Here is a 24,048-nt window from a genome sequence, read left to right on the forward strand (position 1 = left end):
AATCTATAGTTACTTCTGATCTCCCCTTAGTTTCCTAACTAGTGTTTCTTCTCTACTTGGACCATTTCTTCCCAAGAATGTAAAAGCAAAAATGACAAAATCCAGGGCATTTTTAAAGGCGAGAGGCCCTTCTGCAGCTCTCTTATCAGCCATGTCCACACCATATATTTAAGGCACACAGCTTCCCCCAAAGGATCTTTGGAACTGGAGCTGATTGCAGGTACTAGGAATTGTAGCTCTTGAGGGTCCCTTGGGGGAAGCCACATGCTTTAAATAGAATTTTTTTTTAATAATAATAATAATAATAATAATAATAATAATAGGTGTGGACATGAAGTTATAGAATGTGGTTCCATAAGTGATTACCATGACAAATTAAAACACTTGTTGCTAGAGTTTCAAGGGAATGACAAGTCATACTTCAGAGTCATCAGGACTTGCTACCATTCTGCCATCCCCATAGCCACCAATAAGAGCACTAACACCATTAGCCTTTAAAATTGAGCTGCCATATGTCCGAAATTTCCTGGACATAGCTGGGATTCTTCCACCATAAACAGTGTCCCGGCAGAATTTGCAAAAATCAGCCAAAATGTCCGGGAAAACCCGGTGTATGCCAACGCATGTCAGAAGTGTAGATTTGTTGGCAAATTTTCATAAAAATAATTTCGTTTAAAAATGTTCATTAAAAAATTGCAACCCTACTTTAAAAGGCTTTAAGAAGAAGGGGGGGAAAGGCTTTTCTAATTCACTGATGGGAGGAAAATTAAATGCTAGCAAGCTACTGTCACCAGCAACTGTGTTAAGTTGTCAGAGTATTCTGAGGGGTGGGAGAAGTGGTGTAGTTTGTGAGCATATAAATGCGCTTCTTAGCATAGTCTGTGGGTGGAGAGGCAAAATACTGGCAAAACTCAAGGAGCCTTGGGTTATGGGCCCAACTCCAATATGTGTGGGTGGGTGGTATTCAATAACACCACAGGTTGTGTGTTCTCCCCCTCCCCACTCCCAGCTTTTTTATTTTCCCTGCTGAAATCTGGTATGAAACTGCTGCTACTGTTAGTCCAACAGATTAAATGGTCCAAATCACTTCTTTTCCCTCTGATGCCTGGGAGAAGTGAGGGGTTGTAAACGAAGGGTTCAGATTACAGAATTCCAGCAACTTTACCACAATTTGAGAAGTTTTTCCCCTAGCCCTGTCCATTGGACGAAGTCAACCTAAGAAAATGTTGAGGTTTTTCTAATCTCTATATACTATCATTTGCCACCAAACAGTAGTGACAAGTCATCATTTTGCAGTATTTTCATTCCTCAGTCTCTCCCATCTGCTGGCTCTTCTTTCATGCTATTCCCCTCTACCCCCCCCCCCACATCCTTGGATTTAGGATTTATTTTGTTTTTTGAAAGAAAAGGAGAGCTGTTTGTACTTCTGTTGTGTGCCCCTAGCAAGTCTACCCGCTTCTATGTTTTTGTGAAAACGTGGAGCAGTTGCTGTGATTTACTGCAGTGTTAACAAAAATGTCAGAGCTTGGGAGCGTCATAGGAACGGATGTGCTGGCAGGCTGCCTGGACAAACACACTAAAAGTCAATCCCGGATTGGATACTTGAGGAATTAGTGTCTGTACAAAGATGCTTTAAATACGGAGAGAAAGATGTGGATTTTTACAAGGGAGGCTTGAAAAGTTCCTCGGAGCAATTTAACATATGCCGCTGAGCTGAAGACTGCACCTGCCTCTCCTGCTTATTGGAAGTCTGACTCCTGTTCCTTGTTGGAGCAAGCCTCCTCTTCTCTTCTTTCCCTAGTTCTCATTTTGAGAAAGAAAACAAATCCCCTGGTCCTGTTTGTTCCTCCCCTCCCACAATGAATCTGCTTTAAACCTAAGGAATGGTCTTCCCTATGCGTTGACTGCACTTGAGAGCCAATTACAGGTGGCTGTGACAGGCCTCCAAACTGCCATGGGGAGACAAAGCGTTCCATGTCTTGAAGCAGTGTCTATCAATGTTTCTCACACTTGGGTCCCCAGATGTTGTTGGACTACAACTCCCATTGTCCCTAGCTAGCAGGACCAAAGGTCAGGGATGGTGGGAGTTGTAGTCCAACAACAGCCAGGGACCCAAGGGTGAGAAACACTGCTAGACTGACAGATGCTTTTCTTGGCCTAGGGACATTTTGATATACAAGGAATACACTTTTTTATGATTCATTGCGTAAAGTGTGATAAATTACTTATAGAAGAGGCAAGGAAACCTTTTCAGCAACTTGTTCCCTTTGGGACAACCTTTGGGAGAGGGGGTAGCATGTCAGTGGTTGGTGGGGCAAAAGTGGGTAGAACAATTAATGTAAATTTTGCCTTGGTGTACTGGGCTAGGCTCTACACATGCTCACACACCCCTCACTAACCTCCATACAGGAATGCAAGAAGCATGATCAGAGTTCAGGGATGCATTGCAGCCAGGCAAAACTACGGTACTTAAGGAGGTTTCCAAAGAAGCCAGTAGGGGATGTGACTAGGTAGGGTGGGAGCTGACTTTCAGAGAGTGCTTAGGGCCAGATGGAAAGGTTTAGAGGGTCACATTCAGCTCCCCAGCCTGAGCTTCCCTACCTATATATGGGAAACATTTAGGATGCTATCCTATGATCCCTGGGAGGGTGTGCCAGGAGCCATTCAATGTTGCATATTAGTCTTCTGTGCATACAGAATCCTTGTGCATACTTCAAGAATGTGGATGGAAAGGCCGCGATGTGCACCCTGTGCCCTCCCCATATCTGCTCTGGAGAGATGAGGGGACCCAGAACAGATTTAGGGGGTGTGCATCATGGAGGGAGAAGGGAAATTCCAGTACTCAAGCGTTTCTCAGCACTACTTTGGATACAGCCCAGGGTGTCCCCCTGAGATAGTTACAGATAGGTAGCCGTGTTGGTCTGCCATAGTCAAAATAAAAAAATTGCTTCCAGTAGCACCTTAAAGACCAACTAAGTTAGATCTTGGTATGAGCTTTCGTGTGCATGCACACTTCTTCAGATACACACTTCAGATACACACTGAGATAGGTTCATTAACGTGTAAACTTTGGCATCAGTTTGGAGGGCATTCAAAATTTTGTGATTACATGTTAATGAAGCTCCCTGAGATTGATGGGGCTTCCTCCCTAGCAGGTGTGTTTGGATTGCAGCTTCAGCCATACAAAGATACCATTTTTGATATGTAAGAAGGCGGTGTTGTTTTTAACTGAGCAAAGGGAAGTTATTGCTGTAGCTGATTAAGCATTAGTACAGTTGCTATGAAGTTAAATGCTTGCTCCAAGTAAAATTGAGGTTCATTTGCCCTCACAATTTCAAGTGAAGATGGATCCCAATGACGGGTAGTAAAAGGGACAAAGAACTGGGTGGCAGTTCATAGGGTAAGACGGGTGCCGGTGAAACAGTCTGTCAGTAGAGCAGAAAGCTACAATTAGTGTTTCCCCAGGGGGTGTGCCGACTGACGAAAGCAAGGAGTGTTGTCAGTCAAAATTGAGTTGTGTTGGCAGAGTTATGTCTTGGGAGCTTTCGAGTAGAAAAAGGGATGTGAACCTGCACAACACTTGTCTATGTAGAGATTGAGAGAGAGAGAGAGAGAGAGAGAGAATTCATGAAATATTAGCCTGCCTAATAAATTAGAAAAATGCATAGTATTTCCTCCTCTGCAGTGATCCTGTCCCAGTCCTTTTATTATTTGGAACATTTCTTCCACGCACAACTAAATGTTTGTCCATCCCACACAACTCTTGCTACTCTCTGAACATTCTGGAATTGCCATCTCCAATGCTCAGCCCTGGAACTCCTATTTGGTATGAGTTGCTGTATCTGTAACCTGCGGGTTTTCTAAAGGTTAATCTCCCCTCTGACGTTTCTGCTGTACAGATTTCTTCAAAGTTGTCCATTTGCAGGCCTGCACTGAAGGGGGGGGGGTGACCTGTGCCAAGCTAGGCATTCTCTGGCAGTGTCCAGGCAATGTTCCTTTTTCACTGCCAAAGAAAATGGAGGGGGGAGGAGGGGGGGAGGAAATGCTGAAGCCATAAAGAATACTGGAGATCTTGTCACATTCAATCTTCCTTTTCGAGCAGAAGGGTTCCCATGAATGAAATCACTGAACATAACAAAGTTTGAAAAGTGAGCAACAGCAGAGGATTTTGGTTGTGTTCACAGTTCTTGTGGAAGCATTGCAAATCAATGGAGGCTTTAAGGATAGCCATTCAATTTAATATATTTTCCCCTCAAAGCAGCAATATATGAGAAGAGACTTTGTGCATGCATGCACCTAAGCACCCACCCAAAAACAACACCCAGACATTCACCTTCTTTATGGTCTGCACTCTAGGTCACAGATGGGGAACCAGTGGACCCTCCAGATGTTGCTGGACTACACTTCCCATCAAGCCTGATTATTGGCATGCTGGCTAGGACTGATGGGAGTTGGCCTCCAAGAACATCTTGAGGGCCACCAGCAGCCCAGCCCAGCTCTAAATGATTACGCAGAACATATCATATTTTGGTGTTCATAACAAGGGGCAAGAGACCAGTATGGCTTTCCATTCTTGGTATGCAGAATTTCTACATACGTAATGCAGTAATGGGCAGCATGCTGGGGAAAGCAATGCACACCTGACCTCCTGATACCTGAGTCGCTGCTGCTTACCAGGAAGGGGAGGGACAAGGGAGTGGGGAGGTTGGCATGTAGCAAATTCACTGGTGGAGCCAACTTGGCACTCCTGCAGATGCATTTTCATCACATAGACTTCCTCACTGCCTCTCCCCTTCCATTCCCGGAAAGCAACAGCAACTCAGATGTTGGGAGGTCAGGTGAGCGCTACCACCTCACTGTGGTGTCTGCTACTGATGCAATGTAAAAGGAAGTGAGCAGCTGTCAAGCATAATATTAGGAAAATGTGACTTTCCCTGCTGCCAAACCTGCCATGGGTGCTGAAGTAAGCTAGTCCTGGGCTGCTGCATTATGCACCAATTCCCCTCAATCCCATTTTGTCAACACACACACACCTTCCTCTTCCAGCAGCTTTTGTGGAATGATGCTCTTTCGATTAATCCTCATTTCCCTGATCTTGAGATATATTTTCCACTGAAATCCAAGTCATACACTAGTTACCGGTACTTACCTTGACATCCTCCTCAACAGCTAGATAGATGGATAGACTGATAGATATTTACATTGAAGGCAGCTTATATTTGAAAGCACTAGAGACAAGCTGACATTATATGCTGAGGAAAGCTTGATATTTATTTGCCTTGGTTCGGAGTTACAAGGAGCAGCATATGAGGTTTATTTTTTCATAACAGGCCTTTCGGCAGTGTTTTCTCAGATGGTGGTTTACAGTCAAGGGGAGCTGATTGTCCTTTGGATGGGTGAAAGGTGCTTCTTCAGCTCCAACACTCCTATAACAGTAATTGACAGCAAGGATATCTGCCCCCCACTTTTTTTCCCCTCGGTTATCCTGTCTTTTGACTTTCTTTGGCAGTAGCTGCCTTGGATTCCGGCTCCTCTGGACCTCCTAGGGGTTTTCAGTTGTGTGGGAGTACTCATTCTCAGGTGTTAGCAGAAAATGAAAACATGGGCTGTGTTTACATTTGGCTAGACAGTCTATCCACCTGCCTAGACGTAACCAGAGAACCGTTTCTCGTGACCGCAGGGTTTTCTTCTGCCCAGCAGGAATCATCTGTCTCTTTAATGGCTTATCCACACAGACAAGGAGGGAAACCGTTCCAAACCTGGGGAAGTGCTGAATCTGGGTATGCAAAAGAGGAGGCACACAGTCACCATGTCTGAGAATCAGAATGTGTTTTTCACCTCTAACAATATAACTGCTGATGGTCCTCAGCAAAAGCCATAGAGGTTCCCAGGTAAGTAAATACTCCAAATAAAGAAACATAACTACTGAGTGGTGGTGAGACCTGGGTAGGCCTGGACTGAAAAACTTACTTTCCAGGTCTATCCCTCTGCTAATTCAGGTTTATCTACAGGTGGCCCCAGCATCAAGACCTCTTTCTACTCACTGCTATATCTGTATGACGGACAGATGAGAACAGTCTCATAAATGTATTGATTCCACAACCCACCATCTTGCCTTGATTTTGGACACACACGAACACACAACCAGGTGACCTCTATGATATAGAGACAGAGAAAAAATCTGATCCTGTCACCTTGCAGATGCGAAGAGAACCTCAGCAGCATGATGCTGTATGTGTGTTTATGGTTTTTCCAACCCGCCATTCATCGCAAGATCCCTTGAGTACAAGACTGTTAAAACACAACAATAAAAGGCAATAAAACCAAAATCACGTATACAATAAACATTAAAATCAACATAAATGATAAACACCAATACACTACCGCCATAGTCTCCTTTGGGAGGAAGGGCTGAATACAGCCTGTTGAATTCTGCCTGTTACAGTTTTCAGACCACTTATTATAAGAACACACTTCTGACCTCAGACTTGCAGTTAACTCCATTGGGAAAGGAAGACTGCACTCCTTAATGGGAATAACAAATTGCCAAAGGCAGGGCGGACAGATGGAATCTCGGAATGAGTCACAGAACAGTAGTCGCCCTTCCATGCCTGTCTGTGGCTTTGCTCGGAAGCTGATCTGTTATTTAGAAGCCCCTTGGTATTGCTACTGGGGCTTCAATAGCAGGGAGGGGCAATTTATAATTATATCCTGTGTCATCTTCACGGTAGATGTTGAAACCATGCGTACTGCCGCTGCAAATTTAAAGGAAACAAATTTGATCATACTTCAAAAGATCTTAGAATCAATTCCAAGGAATTGTTTTTATTATTTGTTCTTTGTGAATCGAGCTGCCTCTCATTCCATTTCAGCCATAACCTCTTGGCTGTCAAAAGAAACCCCACTTTGTGTAACAGCTAATCATTGCTATCTGTGGAGCAACACTTGGCCAGCTTTATTCAATTAGTTGCTAGGCAAGTGAAAAGTCCCAGGTCTGTTAATCCCTATCACATATTGCAGGGGCGGGGAATCTCTTTCAGCCCAAAGGGTCACATTCTCTTTCAGCCAACCTCCTGAGGGCCACATAGTAATTGTGGGCAGATCCAGAGGCAAAAGTTGGCGGAGGAACAAATTGCAGTAGGCTAGTTCCTGCGCAGGCCTCTCCATTCTCCATCCAGACAAGCAAGAATTCAGGGACACATTCTAATCAGGTACAAAGATTTGGGGTGCGAAACAGGAGGGGTGCAGCCTGGGGGAGTGCGCCAAGGGCCAGATGGGGAGGTCTGGAGGACTATATTTGGTTCCTAGGCCTGAGTTTCCCTGCGCCTGGCATGTTAAGATGGGTTCCACCAATGTTATTTGAGTTTCGATATGATTTTAACATCTTTCTTTTAACTTTATTTCAATAAAAAGAAGTTATTGACAAACTTAGAAAGCCAAAAACCTAGCATTACTTTCAGATCAAGATTTTTAAGCTATGTTCTTAATGCAAATACCTTTCAGGCATTCGTGCTTTTTGCCTGTTATTCAACGTTTTGCTTGGTCTCTAGCTCCAAATAAATCCTGAAGATAAGCAAAAAATTGAAGAGGCATCACTTGTGGTGTGATCCTGCTCTCACAACACACTATAGGCATATGTTCTAGCAAACATATACTAAATCAGTTGCAGCTCTGCCATGTCCCTCATGCTCACCTTTGTGTGGGAGGTAGGGCTCTTTTTTCTTATATTTTCACCCTTTGTGCCAAAACCTGAACAACTATTTTTAAAAACAGTTGAAAAAACTGCTATTGAGAGTGATGTGTCAGTGACGTCATTGATACTAGCCAATGGGTAACCTTCCAAACTAGCTTTACCTGTCCAAACTGACTGTGCTGGAAATGTAGAGGGACCTTTTTTTTTTTTTTGAGATTGCACTGGGACAGAAAGTATATTTATATTTAATGTGGTAAGAGGGCACTTTTGAAACCAGCCGTCTTTCCCCAATTCACACAGCTCACGAATATTGCATAAGTCTTCATCTTAAGACAAGTCTCAAGACGACTAGTGTGATATTGTTTTACCATCTCTAAATGGCTTGGGGCTTCCCAACCAAGTGCGGGGATCCCAACAGTCTATTTAGTAACTTCACAGTCAGCTAGATACTGCCAGTCATTTCATGCTGCCTTCCTCATTTCTGCCAGGAAATGAATTCTGTGGCTACACATTCCCCCTCCTCCGCTCCTGATGATTATTCCACACATGGTTGCTAAGTGCTGAAAGACAGCTCCTCCTACAGGCACTTAAGGACCGTCCTACAGTATATGGTGTTTAACTCTTCAAAACAGTCAGAGGGATAGCAAGAGGGATCATTACATGATAAACTTCAGGACCACCAAGTTGCAACCCAAATAAACATCCATGTAAATGGGGATAGGGAAGAAAGAGAGAAATATTGGTGTTCTTACCAAAATTGCATATTTTCCTAACACTTACTCATGAATGAAATACTTTAAAATGTAAACCCACTCCAGAATAATTGAGGTGAAGAATGAATGTGTTTCCCAAAGGTTTGTTGCTGCTGCTGCTGCTGCTGCTACTGAATGAGGCCCTGAAAGAAGCTGCGCCTTCCTTCAGGTGTAGACAAGGGTAAAGCATTAAGTGGAAGTTGTATTCCACCGAAACCAATAGTACTTCCTTTTGTGTAAATCTGTCAGGGGTATAGCCATAGCTCAGTGGTAGAGCACATAGTCCATATACAAAGGGTCCCAAATTCAGTTCCCAATATCTCCAGGTGGAGCTGAGGAACCACTCCTGTTTGAAACCCTGAAGAGTTGCTACCAGTCATTGTATATGATACTGAACTAGGTGGACCAATGGTCACAGTTCCTGCCCACAGTGAGGGACAGACATGAAAGAAGGAAAGAAAGAACATGAAAACAAGGTTTCAGGGACTAATTCTTCATGAAATTTCACTAGATATAATAAACATTTGTAAGAGGTGATTGATGAAGGATCTGGGGAGTGATAATGAAAAATGTCCATTAGAGGGCCTCTTCCCTCTGATGACAGCAGTGGAACTAAAGTGTTCCATGTGTGGTTGTAGTGAGGGAAGCCGTTCTGGGGAACACCAAGCAAGAAACGGGAACTTAGAGAAGCAGCCATTTTATAGCAGCATGATAAGAGTCAAGTTCCTTTGCCCATACTTGACTCCAGTCTGTATAATTTACAATGTTTACAGCAGCACATTCATTACATTTATATGCTGTGTCTACTTCTGAGATATGTTTGCAAAGGCCCGGTGCTCTCAAACAAGTAAACGGGCTCTATGCAAGGTCAAACAGTATTAAGTATCCATGGCACAATTGACCCCTGCAGGAGTCCCAGCATGGCTGGTTGTTCTGAAGCTATCAGAAGCCACTGTATGAGAAGAATGTCAGCCATGTAATAAAGAGAAGGCAAACCTATTTATTATTAAGTCGGGGTTGTAGCCCCTGACGTCAGCTGCAGGGCTTGTTTGGGCCACCCGCTTAAGTTCTAAATTGCTCTACAAAAGTTTTTGCGTTATCCCCCTCCCCTTGTTGCTGCCCCTCCTTCCTGCCATTCCCACCAAATCTCTTATTCCCTGAACTGAAATGGGTTAGCATTCCTCCTTGCTGAGGCAAGTGGATAGCTCTCAGCAATGCCAATTCCATTTTAAGTCTTTCCTGCTCCCATGGCGCCCTGTAAGGGCAGGCAGTTTGGGTGCTGCGAAAATGTCAAGTATTTGCCAGCATTCCTTCAAGCTTAGCCCATTCCTGGCACTTTCAGAATAATGTTGGAATTTAGTCCATTAGCTTAAAGCTCTCAAATGGCTTGTCTCAATTACTCTCCTGGCTTTGGGATCTCCCTGTGAGGTGTTCACAAAAGCACACACTTTCTCGCAGCGTCCCCCTATTGCAACATGGTCTCAGTATTCAGTGCCAGGTGCTGGTATTTTTAGTATATGTGTACAGAGTACGAATAGAGAAACTCATGCCTGGGGTCCAAATGTGGCCCTCCAAGCCTCTTTCTCTTTGGCCCTCAGATTTCTCCTCAGGTGACTCACCTCACTGGTCCTGTTTCACAGCCCAAATGTTTTTGTCTGACCAGAATATGTCCTTGAACTCTGATAATGTCTCTTGCTTATCTAAATGGAAGATAGAGGTTTGTGTTTAGGTAAACTAGCCTAATAATAATAATAATAATAATAATAATAATAATAATAATACTTTTTATTTGTATCCTACTCATCTGACTGGGTTGACCCAGCCACTCTGGGCGGCTTCCAACAAATTATAAAAACACAGTAAGACGTCAAGCATTAAAGGGCTGCCTTCAGGTGTCTTCTAAAAGTCATATAGGCCTTCTGCCTGGTTCTCTGTAACTTCACTTCTCACAGTGAGGGAACAATCAGAAGGCCCTCCGAGCTGGACCTTATTGTCCGGGCTGTACAAACATAAAGTTTAGTGCCATTGCTCAGGCCCCATGTGGCCCTCATAAGGTTTCACAGAAGAGAATGCAGCCCTCTGGCTGAAATTGCTCCCTACCCCTAGTAAAGGGGCAAAGTGACTTGTCCATCAACACATAGCAGGCCAGTGGCAGATAAAAGGAAGAAAGGAGCTGGTGAGGCTGAAAGGCTGAGTGATCAGCCAAGAAGTTTCCATTCAAAGCCACTACTGCCTTCAAGTTCATTGGTGGCTTTAGGCAGGCCACTAGTCTCACAATCTCAACTGCCCATCTGCAATATAAGGATGACAAGAACACGGGCTGACTGCACAGGATTGTTGACTAGAAGGATTGCTGAGGGCTAGTTTTGACTGAGGGCCAACAATGGGATCTCTTGCATGTTCAGACCCAGAAACCTCCCCCCTGAATAAATTCACACTTGACTCAAATTTTGGTTTTGGTTTTTGGCAGAATTTAGGCCACAACTTTATTGATTACAGAAAGTGATTGGTTGAATAGGCTCTGGTTCAACTAGCTCCCTGCCATGCAAGTAGCGCTGACCCAGGGTTCCAGCATAGGTCAGCCAAGGGTGAACACCTGGATAAGCGGAAAGCCGGGAATAGGCTATCTTCACCACCCAAATGTGCCCGTGGACTCAGGCATGGGCAGAACCCCTTCTCAGGGGTTGACCAAACCATCGAGTCCCAGGATTCCTATAACAGAATACCCTTCACATAGGGATGGCGAGAGCATTCTTCTATCCCTGTCACCTGAACCAGAACCTATCTGCAACCTTACAAGCTGTGACGATTTGCTACGTGGCAGGCAAAACCCAAATGGCAACAGCCAGTCAGCCAAGTGGGGGAAATTCCTGCTGTGCCCCTGTCCCAACGACAGACGACACACAAAGGCATAGCAAGGTCAAGTGCAAAACCCTAAAAGTAGGGAGAGGTGGGCGGGTGTTCCGAATGCACGAGCCGAAAGAGGACGCCCTGGGTCACGTGCATGGGCATAAATAGGTCCCTTAAATCATTTGGACTGCGTCCCATTGGCCAGATTGCACCCAGTTACGAGGGACCTACCAATCAGGTGTTGTGGCTGATCAATCATACCCACCCACAACACAGGGTGTCAGTTTCCAGGTCTCACCTCTTTAAGGGAGGGTCCGATTTGTCTCTTTCTGTTCTGGCAAATAGGAGCTATGGGAAGGAGAGGCAGCAATACAGTGTGACAGGGAAGGGAAGGGGCAGTGTGCCAGCACTTATTTCACAGCAGGGACAATGATGTCATCACCTGAGCCTCCTATCTGACAGTCCTCTGCCTGCCAAATATATAAGCCTTTCTCACAGAGAAGCCCACCAGATAAGCTAAGCAGGGGAAGAGGTAGGTTGAATTAGCATGTAGAGCTGAAGGCTAAATTGTCACTTTTTTATTTTGAAAAAAACAAAAACCCAACATCATTTCATTCTGAATCCAGCAGAACTCTTTGTTGGGCTGTATGCTTAGCAAATGGGGGGAATGCAAGAGAGAGAGAGAGAGAGAGAGAGAGAGAGAGAGAGAGAGAGAGAGAGAGAGAGAGAAATGCTGGCTTGCTATAGAGGCCATAATATCTGCATTGGTCAAAGGTTCGTTTTTGTTTCATAGACTTAGAAGGGGTGTGGCTGTGGGAAGTTGTCAGGGAGAGCACTTGCATTGCAGAATTTACCACTATGCCACTAGGAAGTGGGTGTCGATTGGGACAACAGTGCTAGAGGAGGGAGAGTTCATCCTTCCCCCCCACCCCCACATGCTGTTTACCTTATATGGCTCCCTAAAGTTGCCGTTTGCCATCTCCACAATATTTCCCTATTCCATCCCTCAGGGCTGCAGCTCCAGTCGAGAATCTCCACCTGTGACTTCCATAATTTCATTGCAGATATTCACCATTCAATCTAGTTTGGCCCTGGGACAATGTACGTGACATCCAAATGCTGAAAAAAGGTCCAGGTGTGCCTGGAGTCCCACGAATTTGGGGGACCTCATAAGGAAAGTCATAGCTTGTGGACTTGTTCTCGCTGAATGCTGTTCTTGGCTGGTATTGTTTCTCAGCAAAAGATGAATGAAACAAAAAAAAATGAAAGGCGGCGGGACCGGCCCTGACGTGTAACCACCCAGCTCTGGAGCTTCCTACCACTCGAGAGCCAGCGTGGTGTAGTGGTTAAGAGCGGTGGACTCGTAATCTGGTGAACCGGGTTCGCTTCCCCGCTTCTCCACATGCAGCTGCTGGGTGACCTTGGACTAGTCACGCTTCTCTGAAGTCTCTCAGTCTCACTCACCTCACAGAGTGTTCGTTTTGGTGGGGGAGGGAGGGAAAGGAGATTGTTAGCCGCTTTGAGACTCCTTAAGGGGAGTGAAAGGCGGGATATCAAGTCCAAACTCTGGGGAGACAGGAAGCATGAAACAAAGCATTCTGAAACTGAGCTTGCTAAATCAAAAGTATCCTAGGCAGAAGGCACCTGAGGCTATTTTGCTCCAGGGTCTATTCAAGTAACTAACTGTATGGACTGCATCTTATATAATGAACATTTTGTACAGGAACATTTGCCAATTTCTTTTGGAGTGGGAGAGTAGTGCATTAAACAGATATTTGTAAGCACTCTGCCATACAACCAAACTTTGGGGAAAATGCTCCGTTTTTCTACATAACCTCCCCACCCCTTCACCTAGATTTTTGTTGAGCCGCGTATTATGGAACGAGCCTGACTTTTCCAGGCTCTGTGTCACTTCATAACCTTGGGCTTTATTAGCCCCAGTTGCAGTAATTCTGAGAAATCTTAAGCAGGGGCTTTGATTTTCAGGGCCTGCTTTCCCTTTAAAATTAAAATGCCTTTCATCATTTAGAAAACAATCCGGCAGGATGAAAAAAATTTGGAGGGAAAAAAGGAGAGAGGAGGCTTGGAGCAATTAGGAGGAATGATTGAAATACAGGGGATCCATTTGAATTTCTTTTCCAATTTATTTCCATATGGAAAAGAGCCGTGTTCCAACATTAAATGTGATAATAAAAGCTTAGCATCCTCTTGCAAGATTAAACAGGCATGTTTGCAGCCACCTGAGACTTATTTGAGGGGAAATGTCCAGATGGGCATAGAGTAGAAATTTCAGCGTGGGAGAGGCCTCCTTAGATGTCTCATCCAACCTTGAAGAGACCACTCAGACGCGGAGCATACGCCTGCCAACATGTCAGTTTGTCAGTCTCTTTACAAGCCTTTCTGCTCCCTCATTATATAAGGCCTGTCCAAATTGTTCCAGGTGGAAGCGTTTGGGGTTCTGCCGGAAGCAGCAATGGTGGAGTGTGTTGTCTACAGTTAATAAAGTAAACGACTATAAGGACGACCTCTTTAAATATCTATTTCACTGGTCAGATGAGTCCCAAGATATTTTTTCTGTAGCTGCCAAATCCCTTTTGGCCTTGGGCAACTACCACAAATGGATGAAGTTACCTCACAGGGCTGTTGTTGTGAAACTTTTTTTTTTTAATGCTGCTCTGAGCTTTTTGGAGCAAGGTCACAATAAAACAACAATACTCATAATAATAGCAGGCCTGCCCAAACATAATGAGCCTAAATGCTTTGGTTAGATTTTTTTGCAGAGTGGATCTCTTGCCTCCTCCTTGCACGGCTGTTTTGTGCTCCTGAATTATTACAGTGGTACCTCTGGTTACGAACTTAATTCGTTCCAGAGGTCCGTTCTTAACCTGAAACCGTTCTTAACCTGAGGTACCACTTTAGCTAATGGGGCCTCCCGCTGCCCCCACACCACCAGTGTGTGATTTCTGTTCTCAGCCTGAGATAAAGTTCTTAACCTGAGGTACTACTTCCGGGTGAGCAGAGTCTGTAACCCGAAGTGTTTGTAACCCAAGGTGTTTGTAACCCGAGGTACCACTGTATTCCAATATGGTTTGTTCTTGTGGTTTTTCTTTTATGGTTTGTAACTGTACCTGTTTTAATTGTTATACTTTCATGACCCACCCTGGGCCCCTGTGGGGAAGGGCAGGACATAAATGCAAATAATAAACACAAGTATTTGCTGTCTGAGTCCAAACAGCAAATGTCACCCCCGTCCCCACCAACCCCAAGGGTGGGAGCATTGTACCTAAGGCTAGTCAAGTTATTTTGGCACTAGACACCGAAAAATCCCACAAACACCCTCGCCCTGGAAGTAAAAATACAGGAAAAGCAAGTGATAAAGTAATAACTTGCCATTTGGGGGGGACATCCAAAATTAGCAGCCTGAGGTGGCCACTCCATGCTGCCTAATGGTAGAGCTGGGCCTGCATAGCCCTCCAGGTACGTGGTGTGACTTTCTATGTCCTCTGCAGATGAGTTCTTCCTCCCAGGTGGCTTCAGACCAAGCTGGAAAGAGCATCTGAGTGGAGAGATGGCCCGATTCCCAGGTACATACATAAGCTCCACTTGAATGTTTGCTTTCCCATTTTACTCTTTAAATCTTCATCATTTAATTTATGGGCAAGAGCAAGCTAGTGTCTAGGAGGGCAGATGGGAGGTTGCTCCAACTCCTTCCCTGAGGCACAAAATGGAGAAAAGGAATGTGAAAGATACTTAACAACCTCACTGAGGTTGCTGTGGCATGCAGCGTGAGTAGACACTGCATTCACCTTAAATGCTGATTGTCCAGTGTAAATAACTGCTAGGGACAATCTGGGCAATGACAAAGTTTCAACCAAAACTGGATCAGCCTTGAAAAAATAGAAATGTAGATGAAAGGCTGCACACCTTTACCTCTTCCAGCACCCTCATCTGTTATGCCATTTCCAGACTGATGGTTTATTTTGTGTATTTTGCTTCTGTCCACAACCCCAACACAGAGACTACAGGTTTATCCACACCTCTCTTTGCTCTGTCACTTGTTTTGGAGGAACTGGACATGGAGGAGGGGGTTAATTTCCTTCATGAGCCCAAATCACCCCATGTATTAGTTAAGCTGACAGGTGCAAGGTCAGCCAAACCAGTTGCTATGGCAACAGCCCAGTGCCATCTATATAAGTGATTAAGGCACATCAGCTCAGTGTGTGTCAGGGCCAGTCTTGTGAAATGAGTAAGTCTGACCGGAAGTGTGAGTCGGGGTCTGTGTTTCATCTTGAATTGCTGGAGCAACAGAAATACTTTGTATATATCTACATCTGCTTTGAGCTCAGTGTTGTTGTTGCGAAAGCGGCATACAGATATTAAATGAAATCGTATCCCTGTCTCCCTCAGGCTCCTTGCTAACCCTTGTCTCAGTCTCTCAGAAAGAAGCACGGGTGCAATGAAGAGGTTGAGGTGAAGTTCGCTGTTGCCATGGCAGCACTGTATTGGGACAACCAAGCAGCTGCCGGTGAGAATGCTCCATTTTGTGACAGGAACTGACAGGGTTCCTGCCCTGGTTCTAGGCCTCATGGAAACAATTTACACCTCTGTGGCAGAGAGGAGAGAGAGCCGAGAGCCAGGAAACTGCAAAAGAACATATGGGCATATATGGGTCTAATAAGTTCCCCTTACACAAACACTTTCCCTGACTCTCCGCTTTAACTAGAGGTTCAAACTATCGAGCAGTCAGTGTTATATCAACACCTCCAGATCAGCTTCAATAGGCACCCTTCAGTCTAGAAGGGGCAAGGAACTTCCCTGGGAAAGATCTGAGGCTATAGGCAGTGGAAAACAAATTTTCCCATTCCCCATGAAAATTCATCTCATATTGATGAATTGCAGAACGAAATTTCCTTTATCATCCCAGGGATCCATCTCATTTGCAAAGGTCCTGGGAAACGTAATTTGTTTCTTAGCCTCCTGCTGTCTGTGGTCTTCTTGCTGAAAGGTGACATCATTTACAAAACCAGTAGCAGCAGTGATGGAGTCCCAAGTTGCTCTGCAAATCATTTTGCAGCCGACCATAAATAAATATAGGAAATTGTGCCATTTCAATATCGAGAGGGTCGTAGTTAAAAAACCGATTTTAATTTGGATTACAAAAGAAAGGAAAAGCTCTAACCTGCATTATGAATAGCACTTAGGAGGATTAAATCTGAATAGTGCCTAAAAACTACATTATTTTTCAGAAGCAATGCTGTTGACTTTTAATGATTCCCCCTGCACAATGGAACTTTACTTACTTTTCCTCTTTAACTTCCAGCTCAGAGTGAAGTCTGAATTTCTTACAATGATCCGGTGCTGCAGTGGTTTTTATTGGACATAAAGCAAGGGAATTGATAACAGTCCAATCCCATAAACTGCTGTGCTGGATTACAGTGTATAAGATCAATCACAAAGTCCCGCCATCAATAGATCTCATTATACTACTTGATCCAATGCTGTTACAGGAACAGCTATATTAGCCAGGGTGCCCAGGCATGGTAAGATACAACAGTGCTATTAAGACAAACAAAGATTTATCTAGCTCAACCTCCAAATCACTATAATTCCTGGATTTATAGAGTGATCTAGACCTGCTAAAATTAATGGAAGCTTTTCCACTGATTTCAAGGAGGTGCAGTCTGTACTCTTCAAGTTTGTCTCATGAGTTGTGGTTGCACATCTTCCGTGATAAAAGCACTATGCACTTCCTTATTCCTGGACTTACAGTTTGTTTCACAGTTGACTGGTGCTCAAGGGAGTTGAGACAACACAGATGTGGGAACAGTCACCAGAGTCATACAGCAGGTCAATTCTGTGAGATTGGGGGATTGCTAATATCCATGAACCCTGTCGCAGAAGAGGCAAAGATTCCACTGTGGCCCTCGCTCTTCACGGCCATCACACAGGAAGCAAAAATTAACCCTGTTGAGAATATGTGAACCTTAACTCTGAGTCTGGTTCTCATCAAGCCATCGCAGGGGAATGAAACTAACTAGCAAGAGGGAGGGAGAGACAGAGAGAGAGAAAATGCACTCAAACTTGAAGGAGGTTCACACTGGGGTCACCTTAGACTAGGAAGCCAGAGCATCATTTAGGAAAAGCAGAAAGGCAATCAAGGAATAGCCCTTCCATAGAGTCTCCTCTATGATTCAGGCAGTGCAAAAAAGAGGGAGCACAAAATTCGCTTTTGCTTACACAGTTTAGGCTGCAACCCTGGGAGCAAGCTCCATTGAACACAGTGGGACTTCTGAGTTAACATATATAGGATTGTGTGCTTAAGCTCATCCTTTGCTAAAAAGCAACACCTCCTGGAGCAGCTAAGAACATTAAAAATAAAAGATTTACAATAAATACACAAAACAATATAAAAGCATAAAGAGATTTAAAAAAACAGGATGTCAGATAAAAACAAAATACCGTAGTCTTTAAAAGGACTTTGTGGAATTTAGTGATGCAGGCAATGTTTTAAAATTCCCTTTGATAATTCTTTTAAGTTCCTTAATTCTCACTGTTATACTCCAACCTGTCAGAGGATGTTAACCAACTTTTTCAAAATTACTGGTGTTAATTTGTGTACCATAGTATTTGTTGTCATACAATGGTTGCGATTTTTTCATGGATAGTTGTATACACAAGTTTTGTTCCAACCAAGTTTGGTATGGCTGGGGGGTCCCCTGGATGGCCTGTTTATTCTGCATTCATCCTGATTTGTTTGCACAAAGGTGGTGTGGTGGTTAGACTATGTCCAGCCCTTATTGAGCATTCATTCTGGTTTATTTGAGAAGTTGTATGAACAACGGGCATTCATCCAGAATTACTTGCAGGGCATTTACATTTTTCTATTATTCATTGGTTCATTCTACACTTTCCAGTGCGTTTCACCACCACATGCCAAACTGCAAAAACTCATCTGTGTGTGTGTGTATAGTGGATTTGTTGCACTAGGGCAACAGGGCATTTTATCCATTTTAATTGTGCAAACTTGAAACTCTTGCATGTGCTTCAATGCCTTCTGCAAAATACTGAACGTCTGCAGGCACCCTGTGTAGAAGTGAAACAAGGAATTGTCTTACACCAAAGGAAATAATTGCTCCGTCTAGCTCAGTATTGCCAAAACTGACTGCAGGAGTTCCAGGCAAGTGTCTCTCCCAGCCCAGCCTGGAGAGACTGGACCTGGGAGCTTTTGCATGCAAAGTGCGTACTCTACCACTCTTCCACCAAGATTCTTGGAGTAGGAGAGGGAATTCAGAAAACTCAGATTCCTGATGAGAAGGACAGGCAGTTTTTAGTGCAATTCTATCTATGCTTTGTGGCATTTGCCTATCATCACAGTTATTAATATATGTATGGAGAAACACCAGGAAAATGCAATGCTTCGTTGGCCATCCCAGAATTGTTATGGATGTTTCTGTGTAACAAACATGTGATGTGCTGAAGGAGAAGTGGATTTTTCCAAAGGCACAGGAACAAGAAAAGAAAAGAAACATCCACCCGAACCTTTCTGCTCCTAATTATCTCCTCAAAAGCCTCCTCTAATTATTTGGGCCTCCAAAATTCTCCTGCTCTTGATGAAAAAGTCATCCGATTCCCAGGAGGAATTCCAGATCACTGACCGTGTGTAAAATTAGGTGGATCTTAATCAGGCAACGGTCCATGTTGGGATCTGCTGAACAGAAAGAGATATTCCTGAGATTTTTGGTAATAATCCAAATGAGAGCGAAAATAGCTGTAAAGGGAGGGGGAAAGGAGCTTACAGCCCACTCTTTGGCAATAATTGCAGCCCAGCCTTACAACTGCAACTACAGACAGAATCAGATGCTGGGACAGCCATCAATCTTCCCACCCACCTCACCTCATGCAGGTCGTACGCCTTTGTTCTTCTCTTTAATGTCACATAACCATTAATTCATTTTCCCAGTTCTTCATTGCATCATCATCATCATTATAAAAACGAGGAGAGGTTTTTGGGTGGCATTACAGGATTAAAGGATTTTGTTAATTAGCATGATGCCTAGCCGACATCTTTTGCAAACTTCTAGGAAATTATTGATTGATAGGTTGATTCATTTTTTTAGCTTGGCCCTTCAGAGTGATAGGCATCCATTGACTGAACACAGTGGGTGTGCTTCCAGGTTGCCCCCCTCCCTACATGCTACATCTGTCTTCCCTCTTAGCATCAGCAGATGTGGTGGGAATAGAAGCATTTGGGCCTAAGACTGTAGCTTTCTCATATATTCCAGGGCTGTGCTCTGCCAAGGGAAAGGTGAATAAATGGAACAGTATGTTGGCCTCCTCAAAGCAACACTGATGCTTCGTGAAGCTAAGAACTGTCCACCGAGACTCCTTTTTATGGTTAACCTCTCCTTTCTCATTTCCTGCTCTTACTTATTAAAGATGGCAAATTAAACCCTGCATCCTGCTTGGCAGAAAGTTTCACATGACCCTACCCTTGTCATGCCAACAACTACAAGAGTGCTGGATTGAGCCTTAAGTGTAGAAAGAACAGCGACATCTGCAAGCTGCTCCACAGTTGCAGGGAAACCACTGGACAACACTATTGTCACTGACTTCAGTTGCTCAGTTCTCCAATCGTGACCAGCCCTGCTTTTAGGCAGAGTGAGGCAGTTGCCTCCTGCGACAAATGTTGATGGGCTGGGAGTAGACAGAGCTGTGTGTGCCTTGCTGCCTTCAGCTGACATGGAAGATGCTGTCCCACTGCCAGTGTCAATGTGAGTCAGTCAGTCTGGTCAGCTTTTGCACATCACCTGTTTGTCGCTTACAGGTAGCCCAGTGGGATTGTGTGTGCCATGAAGGTCCTGATGGGAAAACTGCATAGTGCTGTCAGTCACTGCAAGCTTGTTGTCGCTTCCAATCAATTGATTGGTGCCAACAGCAATCCTCCTTTGCTAAGGAGCAATCAGGAGCACTTGAAAGCTCTTGATGTTTCCTTGACAGCCACATTTCTACCTGTCCTATCTCTGATATTATATATGACATCAGGTGTGGGGCAGGCAGTCATGGTTTGGGAATGGGAATAGCCTCATAGCCAAATTGAGATCCATGACAGATCTAATTGGGCCCAGGACCCAGAAGTTCCCCACCCCTCAGTTAAAGAGATTATATATATGTGTGTGTGTGTGTGTAGTTATCACTCTCTTTTACTTTGAATTGGTTTGTTTTTTAATTATTCTTGTTTTAAAATGTGAGTCGCATGAAGCATTGTCTCAGGAAGACAGAATATAAATAGTCTAATAAATAAATAAATTTAGGCATCAGCAGAAAACGTGCGTTGATAGAGTTATCTCTCCCTAACAACAGATCCAGTAAAGCTGGACTTCACCATAATGAAGGAAAGCTGAAACAGTTTATCATATTTTGGCTGCTTGTAATTTGTTTCTGTAGTTTTTGGATCTGCACACTGTAACAGCACACGGAGTGCATATTAAAATGTTACTTTCCCCCCATACACTTAGAAACACTATGAGTCCTAAAGGAGAGGCTGGATGAATGTTGTGTTTCTGCATAGCACAAAATGGTTTGACTGGCAAGTGATAGTGCATAGCCTGTTTCAGTAACAGGGGAAAAAGAGAGTCAAGGGTCCATCAGATTGTCAGCATACAACTTACAGCTGTGCTTTAGAGTCTACAGGAAAAAACACATCTCCAATTTTCAGTGACAGCAATTTGATACAAGGACCAAAAAGTATGTGATGTACTTAATCTCTGTTTAATACTTTGTAACCCAACCCCCTTTAGCTTCCAGGACAGGACGCTGGCCCTGCTAATAGACAGCTGCCTCAGGCGGTCAATTCTGGGTGTCATGAAAGGGCAGCAAATTGTTGGTTATTGATTATTGTTGTATTGTTACAGCCAGGTAAAATATAGTTGAAATAGATTGGCAAGGGAGAGACCCAAGTGTCACAAAGCAAGATGTGTATGTTGAGACTGTGGCTTGAGTGAACCCATGCAGGACTTGGAGCATGCCGTAAGGGTCATGTGACTCCTTGAGTTGTGAGATGGGTGTGTTCTCAATTTGTGAGCACTCTAACTCCATATAGGTAAATTCACTCCCAATTTGACTTGGGTTCAGAGTAACTGCTGACCTCCTCCATGCTGAGCAAAAGGCAGCAGCAAGGGCAGCAGCAATTGAGCTCCTGGATCCTATCCTTCCCCTTTCCCCACAACTTTTAGCAGCTGCAACCAAAGAAAGGCTTCTGACACAGCGCCTGAAATGGCAACCTGCCTTGGGCATACGAGACTGAGGATGCAGCTTGTTTAAAAACTAACAAAGCCCTAAATTGCATTTACTGCAATGTTTTGCTAATCTAGACATACATACATCAGGGAAAGAGGAGTAGACTGCTCATTCAGAATTGACATCAAGACGACATTCAAGGACAACTTGACAGTTCTGCTTCCTCCTCTATAGTTGCTTCCTCAAGGAGTCCTAGAGGGATAAGCATGAGTCCGTGTGCCACTTGTATTGGCTACAGCATTGGCAGAGTTCTTGCTCACTTATACTGGACTGGCATTTGGAGCATAGTCCAAATCCTAAAATACCATGCAGCTTTCTCTTAATTTTTATACATATTTTTATCTTCTCTTTCAAAATTGCTCAGTAATCTTCTATTCTTAGCCATGGCGGGGGGGGGGGGGCGCGAGATATCCAACTAAGGCATATTCAGCATAGACCTATTACAATCAATGTTAAGTAAGTTGAGTCCATTGATTTCAACAGGGAAGAAGGTGGTTTCTGCAAGTGCTTTAGAGGGAAGTGAGGGGCAGATGAGGGTCATCCACTTGGGAAGGTAGCCCATCTAAGAGAAGGAAAACTAATCCTAAACCTTCTCCGCCTTGCAGGATATCTTTGGGAGAAGAAAAAGCTAAGGAATAAGACTGTTGGATGGTGCCTTGTATGCCTCCTTCCGGCAATTCCTGCAGCCAAGCTGGTGCCTAACATATTGCTCGTTTTTCCTTTGGACCACATCTTGTCATCTGGGCAGCCCAGGACCTCCATACACACTGCCCAGGCTTGTGCCCCAAGGAGGTCACTTTGGTGATGATAACGCAGTGGTTTGACTTCGCCCCCAGATACAGGCTCCATCATCTCTCGAGGCAGACGGATGCCAACAACAACAACTAACAGGGAGGGAAGAGGCACTTGCCCTCCTCTCCTTCTGTCCATGAATTGGGTAAAACAAGCCTGATTTCACCTTGCAAACATAGCTGGAACTAAAAGGCTTTTCCCACATAGGACTGCACTGAAAGGCGACTGGCTTCCTTTTCACATTTGCAAATGTAATTCATTCCCCTTCTGAGCTCTCTTTTCTTCCTATGAAGTCGTTTCTTCTCTCATCCACAGGAGCAAGATAACAGGGGGTCAGTGCCATCTAGTGGAGATAACAGGAAAACACAAACTTGCCCCTCCTCGGCTCACATGGATTTAAAATTACAGTACTGTAATTGGTTGGTTGCTAGTTGGTTGCTTCTCAGGGATGGGTGAACTTCCTCAGCCAGAGACTGTAATTTGCTCAACCAGCAAGGAATTCAGTGTTACAGTTTCGGGCAAAGATTCTCTGGTATTTCAAGATGCAAAGATACACAGAAGCACACTATGGCAGAAAAAACATTAAGCTGCACAATATCCACCAGGTGGCACACCTACAGTACTTGGGCAAAAGACCTGCTACTTTTTTTCCTGGGTACTGCCAGATATATAGATGAGTTACACTAAATTTACAAATTAATTTGCCCCCTCAGTGGTTATTTTCACAGCACTCCAATAATTATGGGCCCTGATTTGTTGTTTTGCCTTTCATTCTCTGCACTAAGGATCAATACCAGCTGTTTTATAATAGCGCATCATTCATTAATGACTTGGGACAGGAATGCACTTTATAAAATACATTTTTTAAAAATTAAACAATTACATGTGGGACCTGTGACATTGCCTTGTGGAGTGCTCTCCTTCAGGGTTTCAGGCAGGGAACCATGTCCATTTTCAGGATACTCCATTCCATTTCCCCTCCTTCTCCAGCTGTGATCCCCAGCCCCTCTGCTACCAACACACTCAGTTTTCTGTACATACATACCTAGTGCTGGTAAAGGTTTATTCCCCCTTCAACCCACTTTTTATTCCCTAAACAGCTCCATGAGTTTGACTGGTTTCAGAAACAGCAACTGATCCAGGGCTGCTCTGAATTCTTAAAGCGAAACCCACAGTAAGTTAATGTTGGGAAGCCTTTTAGAAAATACCAAGTTTGTTATTTTCAGACAACCAGGAGATAATAGATGCCACATTTTCTTATGGCAACTGGAGATCAAGAATGTACGTTGCTAAGTCTGGTACCTGTACACAGCAGTAGGGAAAACCAGATTGTTCAGAATCAAGTATATGAAGAGTGCCACTTTCACATGCCACCTTCCTAGTCTCCTGCAACATGCCCTTTGGGAGCAACCTCAGGAGTTGTCGCATGCAAGGAGGGGGAAACGCTTATTTGCAAAGACCTACCGTGCCATGTTTTGTTTTACTCATTATTAGGGTGGGTGGAGAAGTGGAGAAAACATGCAGCAGCCATACATCTGAGACCCACTAGTCGATAGCCACATTTCCAGGAACTGTCATTTTAGTTTTTTAAGAAATCAGCATGTTTCCCATGTTACAAGAATGGGTGGTGCAGTAATGTAAGTTTAACTCTCTCAGAGAGAGAGG

General features: G+C 44.1%; 1 protein-coding gene across 3 annotated transcripts; it reads left to right on the forward strand.

Annotated features, from left to right (window-relative positions):
- The first annotated feature begins 10,068 nt into the window (after positions 1-10,068).
- Positions 10,069-23,246, forward strand: LOC309532927 (uncharacterized protein). 3 transcript variants are annotated; one of them, XM_082223722.1, is made up of 4 exons: positions 10,069-10,162; positions 12,306-12,396; positions 14,805-14,879; positions 16,616-16,681. In XM_082223722.1, the coding sequence occupies exons 1-4, from the start codon at positions 10,091-10,093 to the stop codon at positions 16,630-16,632; spliced, it is 255 nt and encodes an 84-aa protein (XP_082079848.1). In that variant the 5' UTR covers positions 10,069-10,090; the 3' UTR covers positions 16,633-16,681. The 3 variants fall into 3 exon arrangements, 1 of the variants encoding a protein (XP_082079848.1); XR_014220073.1 differs by lacking the exons at positions 10,069-10,162; positions 12,306-12,396; positions 14,805-14,879 and adding an exon at positions 22,197-23,246 and having other exon boundaries at positions 16,377-16,835; XR_014220074.1 differs by lacking the exons at positions 10,069-10,162; positions 12,306-12,396; positions 14,805-14,879; positions 16,616-16,681 and adding exons at positions 20,574-20,722; positions 22,197-23,246.
- Positions 23,247-24,048: the final 802 nt, after the last annotated feature.

This window comes from Podarcis vaucheri (assembly GCF_965113315.1).
Source record: "Podarcis vaucheri genome assembly, chromosome: 5".
Taxonomy (NCBI): Eukaryota; Metazoa; Chordata; class Lepidosauria; order Squamata; family Lacertidae; genus Podarcis; species Podarcis vaucheri.